Source organism: Oryzias latipes, chromosome 4 (assembly GCF_002234675.1).
Source record: "Oryzias latipes chromosome 4, ASM223467v1".
NCBI lineage: Eukaryota > Metazoa > Chordata > Actinopteri > Beloniformes > Adrianichthyidae > Oryzias > Oryzias latipes.
The window spans coordinates 5,716,582-5,729,908 of NC_019862.2; the positions used below are offsets into that span (position 1 = coordinate 5,716,582).

The 13,327-nt window shown below is 44.9% G+C and overlaps 1 protein-coding gene across 4 annotated transcripts in view; it reads left to right on the forward strand.

The window, feature by feature from the left end:
• szt2 (SZT2, KICSTOR complex subunit) overlaps positions 1-13,327 on the forward strand; it is a 62,346-nt gene that overhangs the window by 7,683 nt on the left and 41,336 nt on the right. For all 4 annotated transcript variants that reach the window (XM_023954046.1, XM_023954049.1, XM_023954048.1 and 1 more), the window contains exons 17-37: positions 1,399-1,477; positions 1,549-1,637; positions 1,731-1,899; positions 1,991-2,108; positions 2,779-2,892; positions 2,963-3,166; positions 3,243-3,340; positions 4,761-4,899; positions 4,969-5,271; positions 5,341-5,551; positions 5,720-5,847; positions 5,920-6,172; positions 6,934-7,096; positions 8,247-8,339; positions 8,414-8,492; positions 9,840-10,121; positions 10,191-10,326; positions 12,079-12,195; positions 12,270-12,339; positions 12,448-12,633; positions 13,078-13,293. In XM_023954046.1, the coding sequence (XP_023809814.1) occupies positions 1,399-1,477; positions 1,549-1,637; positions 1,731-1,899; positions 1,991-2,108; positions 2,779-2,892; positions 2,963-3,166; positions 3,243-3,340; positions 4,761-4,899; positions 4,969-5,271; positions 5,341-5,551; positions 5,720-5,847; positions 5,920-6,172; positions 6,934-7,096; positions 8,247-8,339; positions 8,414-8,492; positions 9,840-10,121; positions 10,191-10,326; positions 12,079-12,195; positions 12,270-12,339; positions 12,448-12,633; positions 13,078-13,293 (3,247 nt within the window). The remainder of the gene's footprint in view (positions 1-1,398; positions 1,478-1,548; positions 1,638-1,730; positions 1,900-1,990; positions 2,109-2,778; positions 2,893-2,962; positions 3,167-3,242; positions 3,341-4,760; positions 4,900-4,968; positions 5,272-5,340; positions 5,552-5,719; positions 5,848-5,919; positions 6,173-6,933; positions 7,097-8,246; positions 8,340-8,413; positions 8,493-9,839; positions 10,122-10,190; positions 10,327-12,078; positions 12,196-12,269; positions 12,340-12,447; positions 12,634-13,077; positions 13,294-13,327) is intronic.

Consider the following 13,327-nt stretch of genomic DNA (forward strand, 5'->3'; position numbering starts at 1 on the left):
GGCACCGCAAGGGATTGTGGGATACCATTCCCTTTGCCTGTCTGGATGGATTTGGGTTCAAGTGTGGGTTTTTGACCAAATGTGTTTAGTTGTTTAGCTGTTTTACTGTGTTTTGTCTAGTTATTTTGTCCAGTTATGTTGAATTCTTTCTGCACCATGAGTGAGAGGAAGGGAAAGCATGAAGAGTTTATATAGCACCCCTACTGTGTAGGGGTGTATTGATAAATTCAGAGATATGGCAAATGGTTGCATGGTTTTAATCTGTTTTGTGTCATTCATTTTATTGTTATAAAAATGAGTATATCTGCAGGCTCAAACTTAGACATATGAGAGTTCAAGGAATACTATAAAATTTAGATAGAAATTGAATTGGAGTAATATTACATTTAGTTAGATAAATATGTAAATTTGAGTTGTATAAACAATTATTGAGTTTTATAGACGTAAGAAATTAGGTTGAACAAATTTAACTCAATTACTTGTTACCAATAGAAGTAATTCATTTAAGTTGGATAAGTTATATATTTATATATGCGTCACATGAAAATGAAAATAGGATCAGAAACTCGTGCGTTTACTTTGTCCGTTCTTCTACTACAAGCAGAAACTCTTTCTTTTGATGATGCAGCCGTGTTACTTTTTTGATGGACGTATAATCTTCATAAGCCGTCATTAAAATCTCAGACTCCGTCTCACTGGAGTATAGCGCTCACTTTTTTTTCTCCACGGGTTTCCTCATATAACTCATATCCGGTCTTTTGGAACCAACATACCCAGAGTAAGCAAGTTCAGGCGGATTTCAGCCAGAGTTCAGGGTTAAAGTCAGGCAAGTTTAAACATGCTTCCTGGAATACCCCCCTGGAAGAAATGTGGACAAACACAAAGACAAACGTTGATAAAAACGGAGACAAATGTTGACAAACACAAACAAGTGTTGAAAACCAAAAAAGGGAATTGTCTACAAACGCAAAGACAAATGTTAACACAGAGACAAATATTGACCAACACAAAGAAAAACATCAACAAACACAGAGACAACTGTTAAAAAACAAAGATACAAATGCAAAGACAAACGTTGACAAACACAAACATTGACAGAGACAAATGTTGTCGAACACAAAGAAATATTGTCACACACGAACAAACATTGACCAACACGAAGGAAAACATTGACAAACACAGAGACAACTGTTGACAAACACAAACATTGACAAACACAAACAGTGACAGAGACAACTGTTGACAAACACAAACATTGACAAACACAAACAGTGACAGAGACAACTGTTGACAAACACAAACATTGACAAACACAAACAGTGACAGAGACGACTGTTGACAAACTCAAATCTTACCTTTGTTAACAGACATGGGCCTCATGGTGTTCTTTTTGCTTAGGGTCCGAATCTCAGAGGGCTTCCACTTTGCTGCCAGTGTGGAGGGCATCATCAACTTGGTGATGGAACTGCCCATGCAGGTGAGCTGCTTTGACTTCTCTTTTTGACTGTTTTGGTTCCTGTGTGCATCATTTCTCTTCTGTGTGGTCAGGTAACTTCAGGGACATCCGACTCAGAGAGCCACTCCTGCACTATTCAGTACATCCTGTTTCCTCCACACTCCACCTCCACCAAGGACAGGTGGGACACTCAGCCTTTGTTCATTCCTTAGGCGCGGTCGGGTTCTGAATGATCAGATTTTCGGGTTTGATCCTCTTTCTACTGGACCTTTAGCTTTTCAACTGATGAGGATAACGACACTGAGGTGGAGGCTGTGGAGCCTGACACCGAGCTCAACCTGGTGACGGAGTGCTGGGTGGAGCCACAGAGCGGCACTGTAGTCAGATGCACAGACCAGAACCGGCATTTCCAGGGCCTCCAGTATCAGGAGATTCCTCAGGCTGTGAGTCAAAGGAAGCAGCAGCTCCTGGTTCTCACAGTCCGGCAGAATCTGTGTGTGTTTCAGTCGTAGCTGAGCCGCTGTGTCATTGCAGATCTTCCCCAAAGACTTGGCCTGCATGTCCACCATGATGACCTTCGAGTACCTGATCCAGCTGTGTCAGAACAAGGAGCAGGTCTGCTCGCTGCCAGCTGCTCCTCAGGATACGCATGGTACCCTTGGCCCACTTTAAAGTCAGACAGAACGTCACGCAGCTCGTGTGAAGACTTGAAGGGTCCTAATCCGTTAACTAATTAACTGATGATTGGTTGATTATGTTAAAACAGCAGATGATCAACCATCTAGACCAGAGGTGGGCACTGAGGGCCGCATTCCTGCATGTTTTCCAGCATACCATGCTCTGGCATGTTCTGATTGGCTGGACACACCTGAACCAGGTAATCAGCCATGAGTATGGCAAGGATGTCTGGAAATCATGCAGACACACCGGCCCTCGAGGCCTGGAATTGCCCACCCCTGATCTAGAAGCTGCTGCAATGACTCATTTTCCTCTGTGGCCCTCAGGCAGAGACATTAAAAACCTAGGCACCCCACCACACACCCACACAAACCCCCCCCCCCCCCCCCCCCATAGGCTCTGATGCAACGTTGAGGATTCGTCTATGAAGCAGTTTTAGAAATAAAACTGAATATTTAAAATGGTTAAAATTTCACAAAATCTTTGGGTTCTGTCAATTTGAATTTGTTAACCTCTATTAAGAAATTGACGGCAGACGATTAAACGTGTCTGTATAATCAGCTGCACACATTTCACAGTGTTTGGATCTCGTCAGGGATCCTTTGGTATTTGTGCTGCTGTTTGACAAGTGTCTGCTTTTTCAGGGGGGGTCCAGGCTTCGGATGGCAGCGTCCACACGGTTCCCTTCCAGTTTGACCTCATTCAGCTACTTCCAAGCTGTCAGCAGGTGGAGCTGTTCTTTCTCACCTTCGCAGCAGGTACAGTACCCATCTTCATCCCAGTTGCCGTGTCGAATTCTGAGCTGAGTCTTCCTCGTGTGTGAACCAGCTCCAGAGACAGAGGAGCAGCTTCACGGCACCCCCACCTTACCCAATGAACTCCTGCTCGGCCTCCTCCACAACAGCCTCGAGCACGAGCTGAGCGACAGGGAGGTCCCACTTGGGGCTGCTGACCACGCCGCTTTCATGCAGCACATCTTATCACGGGAGCGGGACGGCCACGAGGCTCCCTTTGCTTTGCCCCCCTTCAAAGGTCTAGTCTCAAGCAGAACTCCAGCCGCCTAGCGCCCTCTACTGGACCCCTGAGTCACAGTCTGTTTTTGTGTCAGAAGGGGGAGTGAAGCTTGCAGAGAGGCAGGACACGGTGACGTCTGTGCACACCCCGGGCAGCAGCCGGGAGGTGATGGGATCCACCAGTACTCTGCAGGTAACAGGACCCCCCCTCCACACACACACACACACATCACAGAGTCCCACCTGAACCCCCAGGATAAAGGAGGACATTCCTTATTTTGATCCGATTCATAGTTGATATTAATTTATTTTTGACGATCCAGTTCACTGATCTCAAATGGATCCAGAACATCTTTATCCAAAACTTCCACCAGTGTGACTCAGACAGAAATTCCTGCTACTGAACAGTGAAGTTTTCCAGATTCCTGGATTTCTTCAAGATCATTAAGTGTAAATGAAATATGTGTCCAAACAAACCAGTAAACTAGAATGAATGTCAGATCCATTCACATTTTAGTTTCCTAAAGTTCAGTGCGCTGTTGTTTTTCCACATCCAAAGGGAACATTCTTAGAACACTGGATGGTCACATGACTTTGCTGAAATCAAAGAGTTTCCACACATTGGACTGGAATGATGGACTGATCCGTTTTAGCTGACATCACATGTGTGTTGTCTGCTGTGATGGTACTTGGTCGTTTTTATTTTACAGTAAAATAAACCTGAAATAAATGGTGCCTCAACCCAAATGCTATTTTCCAATATGCATTATAATCGATTTATATCATTTTGAAATGATTTTTTAAAGATAGAGTTTGATTTGACTCGATGTAAAACTTGCATCAGACAGATCAATCTGTCTGATGCGACCGCGGTCTGCAACAATAGTGTTGCCGTATCACGCTGTGATGCAGCTGGTTATGGCGCTCTCCACCGTGCAGCTGTAGAAGTTGCTGAGGATCCTGGACGACTCTGGAAATGCAGCCGTTGTTAACAGCTGTGTTAAGCACGCCTGTTTTGGTATCGGATCGCTCTGGTGCCGTCCCCAAGCTCTGACCGCTGACCGGCCTCGCAGAGGTCGACCACATCCTGTGAGCGCATGCGTGACTTCCCTCGCCCACATCAGTAGGAGTAAATGCCGTGGCGTTCTGTATCTGTTTGCCTCGCACTGGGCACGAACTGTAAAAGAGTGTCAGCCTAGGAAGTCCTATCTGCTCTGCAGCTGTGCCTCCTCCTGAGTTCATGTCTGCTCAAAGCAATGAGGCAACTTTATCTGCAACACGCGACCTTTTTATGCAGTGGTCAGTTTAACTATCTCACCCACTTCCTATCATGGTAACCAGCTGCTGGAAGAACTGGATTACTGTAGACCGTAAACATAAAAATACGGTTTTTATATTTCAATGTTGTAATGGAAGATAACATATGTCTGGTTATCGAAGACATCAAATAAAAGTGTCATTAAATCATCTCAACAACAAAGATGATGTGGAAACCAAGTGTAGAGGCCAAAAAGAACCTAAGAAGCATTAATCCGGCAGCAGACGTAGAGATAGACGACCCCCCTCTGCTGTCTTAACTCTTCTTCCATAAGCACAGAGCTTGTGTGTCTCAGAGTTTCAGCAATGAAGATCTGGTGGAAGAGGACCCCCTGCTGCTTCAGAGGAGCACCTCCTCGGCTCAGTGGAGGTGCTACGTCAAGTATCTGAGCCCCCTGCAGCTCCTCCTCACCTTTCTGCCTGCCAGCTTTGCAGGTACGTCTTTGAGTCTAACCTGATGAAGAAGCTCGCCATGGTTCACGATAAGAGCTCAAACCTCTGCAGATGTTTTGGTTTTGATGGTGGGGGACGCGGATCCTCGGAGCAACACAAGCATCCAGGAGGACGACACCTTGACCCCCAGCATCAGGTCTCAGACCGAATCCCTGTCCAGCTCCACCGGGGGCCTGCAGGGTTCTGAGTCCGGCCTGGGTCCAGCCTGTAAGCTGCGGAGACGCTCAGGCAGCAGGTCCCCTCTCATGTCTCCTCAATGGGAGGGCCCCGCCTCATCTATGGATCCCCTAAGTCTGGACAACGACAGCATGGACTGTAGGCCGTCTGACTTGGACACACGGACCTTCGTCTCAGGTACATCAGGCTTTCCTGGTCTGAACGTCTGTCTTTCAGTGTAGTGATCTTTTGTTCCGCCTTCTCCAGATGTGGGAGGAGAAAAAGACGGTGTCCAGTTCTTGGAGCCCCCTAAAGCAGACCTGCACATCAGCTTCAGCAGGCAGGAGTCCCAGCAGAGTGGCAGTGATGGCAGCTCGCTCAGGTGTCCCATTTACGTCTACAACTGCTCGCTGGAGCACCTGAAGGAGCAGCTGGTACACCCCCACGCCAGCCGGCAGCCCCCAGACATCTTCCTCAGGTAATTTACCCCAAACCTGAGATGAAGCACCAGGTCGCAACTGAGGTCACACCACTCAGGCAGAAGGTCCAAACCTCAGCCTGAAGCTTCGCTGTGGAGGAGCAGCTTTGCTGTTTTTATTTAGGAGCCTCTCTGTGTTCCTCTGACTTAAAGTCCCCTCCCCGTCAGGTCTCTGTCCCAGGACCGCAGCAGTCTGTCTTCCTGGACTGATCTGCTTGCTCTGCCCCACAAAAACAAAGAGCTGGTCACCTTCTGCAACTTGCTGCAGGAACATTACCACCAGAGCTACGTGAAGGGTGAGCTGCCCCTCCCACGGTGAGCAAACAGCCCTACAGCAATGCCCCCCTCACACCTCCCCTGCTCCTCAGGTGTGTACCGCAGTTTGCAGCAGTCCTGCAGCATCAGCTCCCAGGACGTCCTGATGGCCATGGACTACTGTGAGGAGTCTCTGCAGGAGATCGACATCACCGCCTTCCTCCAGACCCTCTGTGGACACATTCGGCTGTCTTCAGAGGGCGGTAAGCTTTTGGCGAGGTCCCACAGAGGCCCCGCCTCCTTCGTGATTGGAGAGGGGGAGGAGCAGCAAGCAGAGACCACAGTGGGATTGTCGTCCTCTTTTAGGTGAGTTTGGTTCACATCTCTGAAACAACAACAAAAACTCAAGTTTTAAAAGGAAATTCCAATCGTCTGTATTCAGTGTGGAAGGATGAGTCAGCCATGCATTAGATGAAGTTAACATAGTTGTTGAGGTTTTGATTTAAAGTCACTTTTATACAATATTTATTGTATTTTTAGAGATTTCTGAACTGATTTGTTTATGTTAACTGATTTGTCTCCAGTAGTGGGTGATGTTTTTATTATTAAAGATCAGGAAACAGATTATCTTCAAATCTTATTCTTTATTTTAAAAGATGAAGAAAAAAACCCTATAATTTTGAAATGCAACTTTTGCAGTGAGGAAATAATTTATAATCTCTGAATAGTCAAGAACAAAACAAGACAAACCACAAAAGTATGGGGGAGGACTCACAGCCTCACCCTTCATTCTGCAAGACGAGGATCATTGTTGACAGATCAGTCTGTGACTGAAACTAAACCAAGATGTGGTGGAGGTCCAAAAATTCCTCTGAAGGAACCCCAGACTCCACTGTCTGCAGCAGTCCTGCAGCTGCTCCTTCAGGTGCTCCTGGCGTTCCAGGTTTTTCCTGGGAAACACCTGAAACGCCAGATGACAGATGGAGAGGGCTGATGGTGTGGGATTGTTCTGCTGTCATAAATTCAGGACAGAAGCCAGCGTTTGAACATGCTTAGGCTTAAATAGAATGTCTCTTTAAAGTCATGATGAACTGTTTTTCTGTTTGTTTGTTTGTTTGTGGCTGCAGTGTTGAGGTGGAGGACACAGGTGAGGCTGAATCCACAGAAAAAGCATCTTCTCCCACATCTCCACCCATCCTGAATGAAACCAGAACCCAGGAGTTCCCTCTGGTCTTGCTGCACACAGAACCAGACTGTGAGGTGTATCCAGATCTGCACAGCATCATCCAGGTAGAGGCTTCACCTGGGAGGGGTGGGGATGATGGAGCAGAAGTGATGCCAGCAAAATGAAAATATATCTGGCCTGTGTTTGGCCTGCAGCGCCCCCAAACGAAGGAGCCCCCCAAAAGAATCACACAGATCAGCTGTTTAGGTTTGGGGTGTGAAAGACATCATGTTCATATTTTCCTAGACGCAGAAGTTTCTATTCAGTGACGCGGTGGCAGGCGGGACTTTCCCAGTGTACCGCATAGTTTCTGCAATGTTTAGACAACGCTGGTCCCTGTTGTTCTAGAAAAATCCAGTCAGTCCCCAGCCCAAAATGAAACAATGATCAGTTTCCTCCTTATATTAGATAGCTCCGCTCCGCCCCCTGCAGTTAACTGCGACACTGCGCCCCCTGCTGCTTCATCACCGTGGTGATCAAAACCCCCACACCGTCTCAGCTCTACTGATCTCACAGATGCTTGGCAGGACGGCTAAGGGTTAAATAACACCAAAATTCCATGGGTATTATTAAAATAAAGAGTTATGAACCGGATAATGATAAATCATGTAATTAAAATGGTTACGGTAGAACAGGGGTGGGATTATTCTGTTGTTTTGTACATTATTCTTGCTTTGATTGCTTGAAATAAACTATTTTAAATCAAATCAAATCAAATTATAGAGATAATAATGCTCTTCACAGAAAATAAAATTTTTAGTGTTTATAACATTACTTATATTTTCAGGAAGTGTGAGAGTTCTACCCACTGTGTGAATGTAATCATGTGATCTAGAGCAGTGCAGAGCCCTACCCTCCTCTCACCAAAATTCACCACTCATTCTTCTTCAAGGCATGACAGATATGGTAAAACATATTTTGTAGGTTTTGTTTTATACCTGTTGCCTGAAACCTTAGACATGAAACCTGTATTTTTTAAATATGTGCAAGTTACAAAACATAACAAGGTACAAGTACAATACACAAGCTAGAGGTGAAAACCAAAAGTTAATGGTTTGAAACTAAATTCTCAGTTCTGGCTCCATAGGGATCAAAAGCCTGAACCTCCTTGTGCTGTTTGGCGTAAATATTTGTGCTTGTTTGTTTTCGTCTTTTTCCCCAAAACTCCACAAAGCTTCGTGTTAAACTAATGTTGTTCAATGTTTGGCCCAACAGGATAAATTCATGGAGATTCTGTCCCAGCATTTCCAGAGTGTTCCCTCCAACCCCCACTACTTCTTCTACTGCCCCCCATCGTCCAAGAAAGAGGTCAGGTTGTCTTGTGTAAAATATCTGCTTCTCTTGATTCATGTAGGACCTTCTTCACCACCTTTTGTTTTTAGGAGAACTCTGAGGACGAAGAGTTCCAGCAAAGACCTGAAGGGGAGGTGGTGTCGGAGGCGGAGCCCGCCACTGAGGACGGTACGGGCTGTTCTCCTGATTTTTCAACAGTGATGTCAGTTTTGAATTTGCGGGTAATAACAGCCTTGGGTTGCGGGTTGACATCATTTTGGCAGGTTTGGCAGTTTTTATTCCTCTCCATGATACTTTTCAACCAGGGACGTGCATTCATGGAAGACTCGTGAGACAGTACCACACGTCATCGTCCTCGCCATCATGAGCAAATAATAATATAATATGTTTCCACTAATCTGTTTCTTAAATGCCAGTTATTTATCATTTCATCTTTAATTTCCCTAAAATCTGTGTATTTCTTGGTCATTTTTCGTGCAGGCTGTGGGGTGAAGCAGCACACGGAGCGCAGCCTCACGGCAGATCTCACAATCCAGTTGAATTTTGTGTCTTTAGTTTACTCAGCATATTGTGACAATGTAAAGCTTTATTTTGTTCATACATTGTTGACATTTTCTATGACATGACCTCACTTTCCATATAATAGTTAATATATTTTACGTTAGTCTAACGCAGTGGAGGATCATGCATTACTCACCCGAGCCTTCAGTAGGGCTGCGTCCGAATCACTCAACCCCCTTATTAATCATTTTACGATGCAGAAACGAGCTTTGCATTGCATAGTGAAAATTCCTGTAGCCAAAATCAATGCTTTTAAATAAATCAAATCTCATTATGCAACTACAGCTAGCAAAAAACAGTGAAAGTAACCACATACGTTATTTAGTATGATATTTATCATTTCATCGCCCTCTGTGCAGCGTTAGTCAAGTCTGTCGTCTCATTCGACCATCACAGACGAACTTTTTTCACTTCACTTCTGATTTTTTCTTCTATGGCTTTACCATCTGCACTGATCACTTCGATTTGTATTTGACCTGAAGTCCCACTAAACACTTGTTTATATTTTACGTCACCTAAAGTCACAGAAAGTAAAAAGGTAGTTTTTTCTGAAAGTTCTTAATGTTTAAGAAAAAAAATGGGGGGGGGGGGGGGGGGTTGCATGAGCTTACGTTTGATCTCCTGTGGCTGTTGTTGAAGTTCAATGGGAGTCTACCATTTAGAAGAGTAAGTAAGAAAACTTTACAATTATAAGACTTTTCACAGATACAATCACAAAGTGCTTTACAGAGTAAAACAGTAAAGGACAGAGAAACAGATTAAAACAATAAATATAACAAGATACAGAACAATTAACTTAAAAGCCGCGTCTTCATCTCTTTCCTAAAAGACTCAACATTGTCGGATAGGCTATGGCCCCTGGCTACTGCTTGGAAAGCGAGGTCATCTTCAGTTTTGTAACGAGTCTTTGGGGCTTTAAGATTTTAGGAGGATCATCCTGACTCTTGTGTGCAGAAGCCGCCCCCATCCTGACGGAGAGCGACACAGACCTGGTGGTGGAGTATGAAGAGCATCTCGCCGCTAACTCTCTTGACGAGGGCGACGAGCGCTCCCTGTCAGACTCCAACACTGTAAACCAGGACCAGGATTCTTTTAGCATCCTGGAGGGGGACTCTTTGCTGGACGCCGAATGCCCGCAGCTGGACCTGCCGCCGCTCTTCGTCCATGTCACCTGCTCGGTAAACATGAAGAGCAGCCATGGCTCCATGCCTATCCGCACACTACCCACCTGCCTCGGTGAGTCGTCGTGTCCTCCCCCCTCCCTCCCATGAGGTAAGGAAGGAGCTCATTGTTGTACTTCTGCAGGGGAGGTGTTCTCCTGCCTGGAGAATCCAGATGCCCTGCAGTCGGTTGATCTGAACGAGCTCTCCGTCACTCTGGACATCTTTGTTCTGACACTGCCGCTGGAGATCGACGTCATGACGGATTTCCATCACAACAGGTCAGCGCTCCACTCAGACGCTGCACGTCCTCCACCCTTCTACTCTCTTGTTTAACCTCCAGGGAAAAGACACTTCTGTCAGAGTTTATGAAGGAATTTGGCTGTTTTTGCTCATTTTCACGTGAGTTTTTTGCAGTTTTCTTTAGCAGAAATCACGTAGAGGTCGGTCTTGAGTGGACTTAAGAAGTAGTGACAGGAAAAAAGAGGGATCCAGAAAAACTGATAAGTTGATAGAAGCAGAACCGTTCTGAATGAACAAAAAGGTTACTATGGTCCGGGTAAATTTTGATTGATTGGCTGCTGGACGTGGATTAAAATGTGATAATGCACACCTAAAAAAGTTCAGGTCAAATAGCTTAAATGTTCTATATCTCTGGCTTCTTTTAAACATTCTTTAGCTTCATCATTTGGACAAAAACAAGCGGTAAGAGGTGAACATTCTCTCTGAACTGATGCTTTATTTAACCCATTGGGAAAATTCCTTTGTGGCTGCAGTCGAGGTCTCAGCTCATTGTCATGTTACCGTGACAATAAGCCGCAGCACGTAACAAATAGTCCACTTTTTGTGAAAAAAACGATCTAAACTGAAAAAATAACAAGGATAAAGTACAAAAAACGGATTGAATATTTATTTCTTTTGTCTGTGATAATGGTAAAAGCGGGTCAATGTCCCTCGAGTGTGCATCATCAGAAATGAACGCACTTCAGGCTTCCATGGTGTGCGTTAATTTCTAATAATGCACTCTTCGTTGCCAATTATCCCCTACATATTTGAGACAGAAGAGTAAAGTTTTTATTTAGTTTGGTCAAAAAGAATTCTCGTAAGCTCTTAATTTGTTTGGGAAGCTAAAAGGCTTAGGTGGTGTCCAAATTCCTTCACTACACACTATATAGTGCAACAGGTAGTGTGTTTACCAATTTTGTAGTGCGGTCTGAGTCTACAATACCAAAATCGAGAAATTTCCCAGAAATCTCTGCGAAAAACCAGTGTGATTCGATGCTCACGAGATTGGCGAATATAGACCACAATGCATTGTGTTTAAAAGATTTTTGGAAAAAAAAAAGTTTTTTTTTTTTTGAATAAACCTTCAACATTTTCATCATCAGAACACAGTAGATTCATAAAAAACCCTCATAAAACGCTCGTATTGATGAGGTTTTAATTCAGGAAATCAGTGATGTCATATTTGCCATTTAAAAAAGAATAGTGACCATTTATGGTGTCCGAATTACTATTAAAATCCAGGGCAGTAGTTAATCCCGCACTATATAGATTTTTAGTAGTTAGGGGGTAGGATGCAAATTCGAATATAGGTAAAGTGAAACTAAGAAATGCTAACCAATGCTAAATGGCTAAATTAGCAGCTAAAAGTTGTGAAATGATTTGATTTATTAAATCAAAAATATGGAATGAATTTGGATTTCCTGGGAACAATGTAATTATTCAGTGGAAACGAATTATCACTATGAAAGTATTTAGTTCCCAAAATCCTAATTTGTGTGAATAATTTAATTCTTTTTTTTAGCCATGTCAGGTCACGAGCTACAGAATTTTGCCTTGATGGTCTCTGAAGTTTGTGTCACTGATATAGATTCAAACCTCGTAAATTCAGTCCTGTTTTGTTTTGGACAGGCATGCTCATTTGGCAATAATAAACAGATATTACACGTTCAACAATACCACCCGTTTTTAACTGTGAAGTTGGAACTGAGCGCGTGCAGTAGTCTGATCATGTTTGTGTTTGTGTCCAGGTACACGTCGGAGAGCAGCGTGTCCCTGAACCGCTCCCCGGGACAGCCTTCCTCCTACCGCTCTGACGAGGAGCTGATGGGGGCGCTGGACGGCCCAAGGGGGGCGGGACTTGATGGGTGAGTCATTGACTTGACCGATTCCTAAAACTCCAAACTGTCTTCACTCTGTCATGTTGCTCCTCACCCTTCAGAGTCTCTGCTGACCCGCTATCCAAACTCCCACCTCAGCACAAGTTTGCAGTTCTGGCCACGATGGACGAGGTGAACCGGGTTCTTCACTTCTTATGTTTATTGGGGAAGAGTGGGAACATCAGAAGCTCCAATTTAAACCCTCAGGTCCATTTACGTTGTGTTCTGGTTCTGCTTCAGATCCGCTGGCTGCTGGAGGATGAGATCGTCTCCGCCCTGCGTCACTCGCGTGTCATTGACTCAGCCACTTTACAGAAGGTTGCAGAGCATGTGTCGCGCTCTAGTGGGCGGAGCCACTGTCACCGCGAGGAGGTCCCACTCCAGTTCGTCTTTGGACCCGAACAGTCTCTGGAAAATTTCAAGGAGGCAAGAACCTGAAAGTGAAGAGCAACAGCTGCCTTCAGAGTTTCTTTGCATTGAATTTATCTGTAAACCAGAACCATCTGTTCATGTTCATGTTCAACACGAACAGATGTTGTTCATGTTCAACCATCTGTTGAACAGATGGTTCTGGTTTTACACAAAGATCCAGAACCTGCGATCAGAACGGTAGCCCGGTGTTTCTCATCCCTGCTGTTGTATTCCAAAGTGAACTGGTTTTCAGCTCAGAGCCTGATCCGTTTGACTCAGTGAATCGTTTAGGGTTCAAATTGGAACCTAGAACTTGACCAGAACCGGTCTGAGTTCCTGATGATGGAGTCACACAGACCTGTTGTGGTTCTTGCAACCAATGTTCTGATGCAGTCTGACACATTTTGCTCTCATGAAAAGTTCTTCAATGCTTTGACAGAACCTCATGTGATTCTGCAGGAGTTCTGCAGAACCTCCTTATGTGGCTATGTGCTCAACAGAGAGCCACATGGATTCTACTACGTGTCCCAGAAAAGACTCCGCCCACAGAGGCTGATGGAAAGCACTACGAAACCACCCCCACCCATGGATCCGCCCACAGACGCCCGTAGCTCTGAAAGCCACATGGAGGAGGCGGTGCTGGAAAGTGAAGTGGACATTCTGGCTGACAGCGAGGTCCAGTACTGTCATGATTAGAAAAATTCAGCGC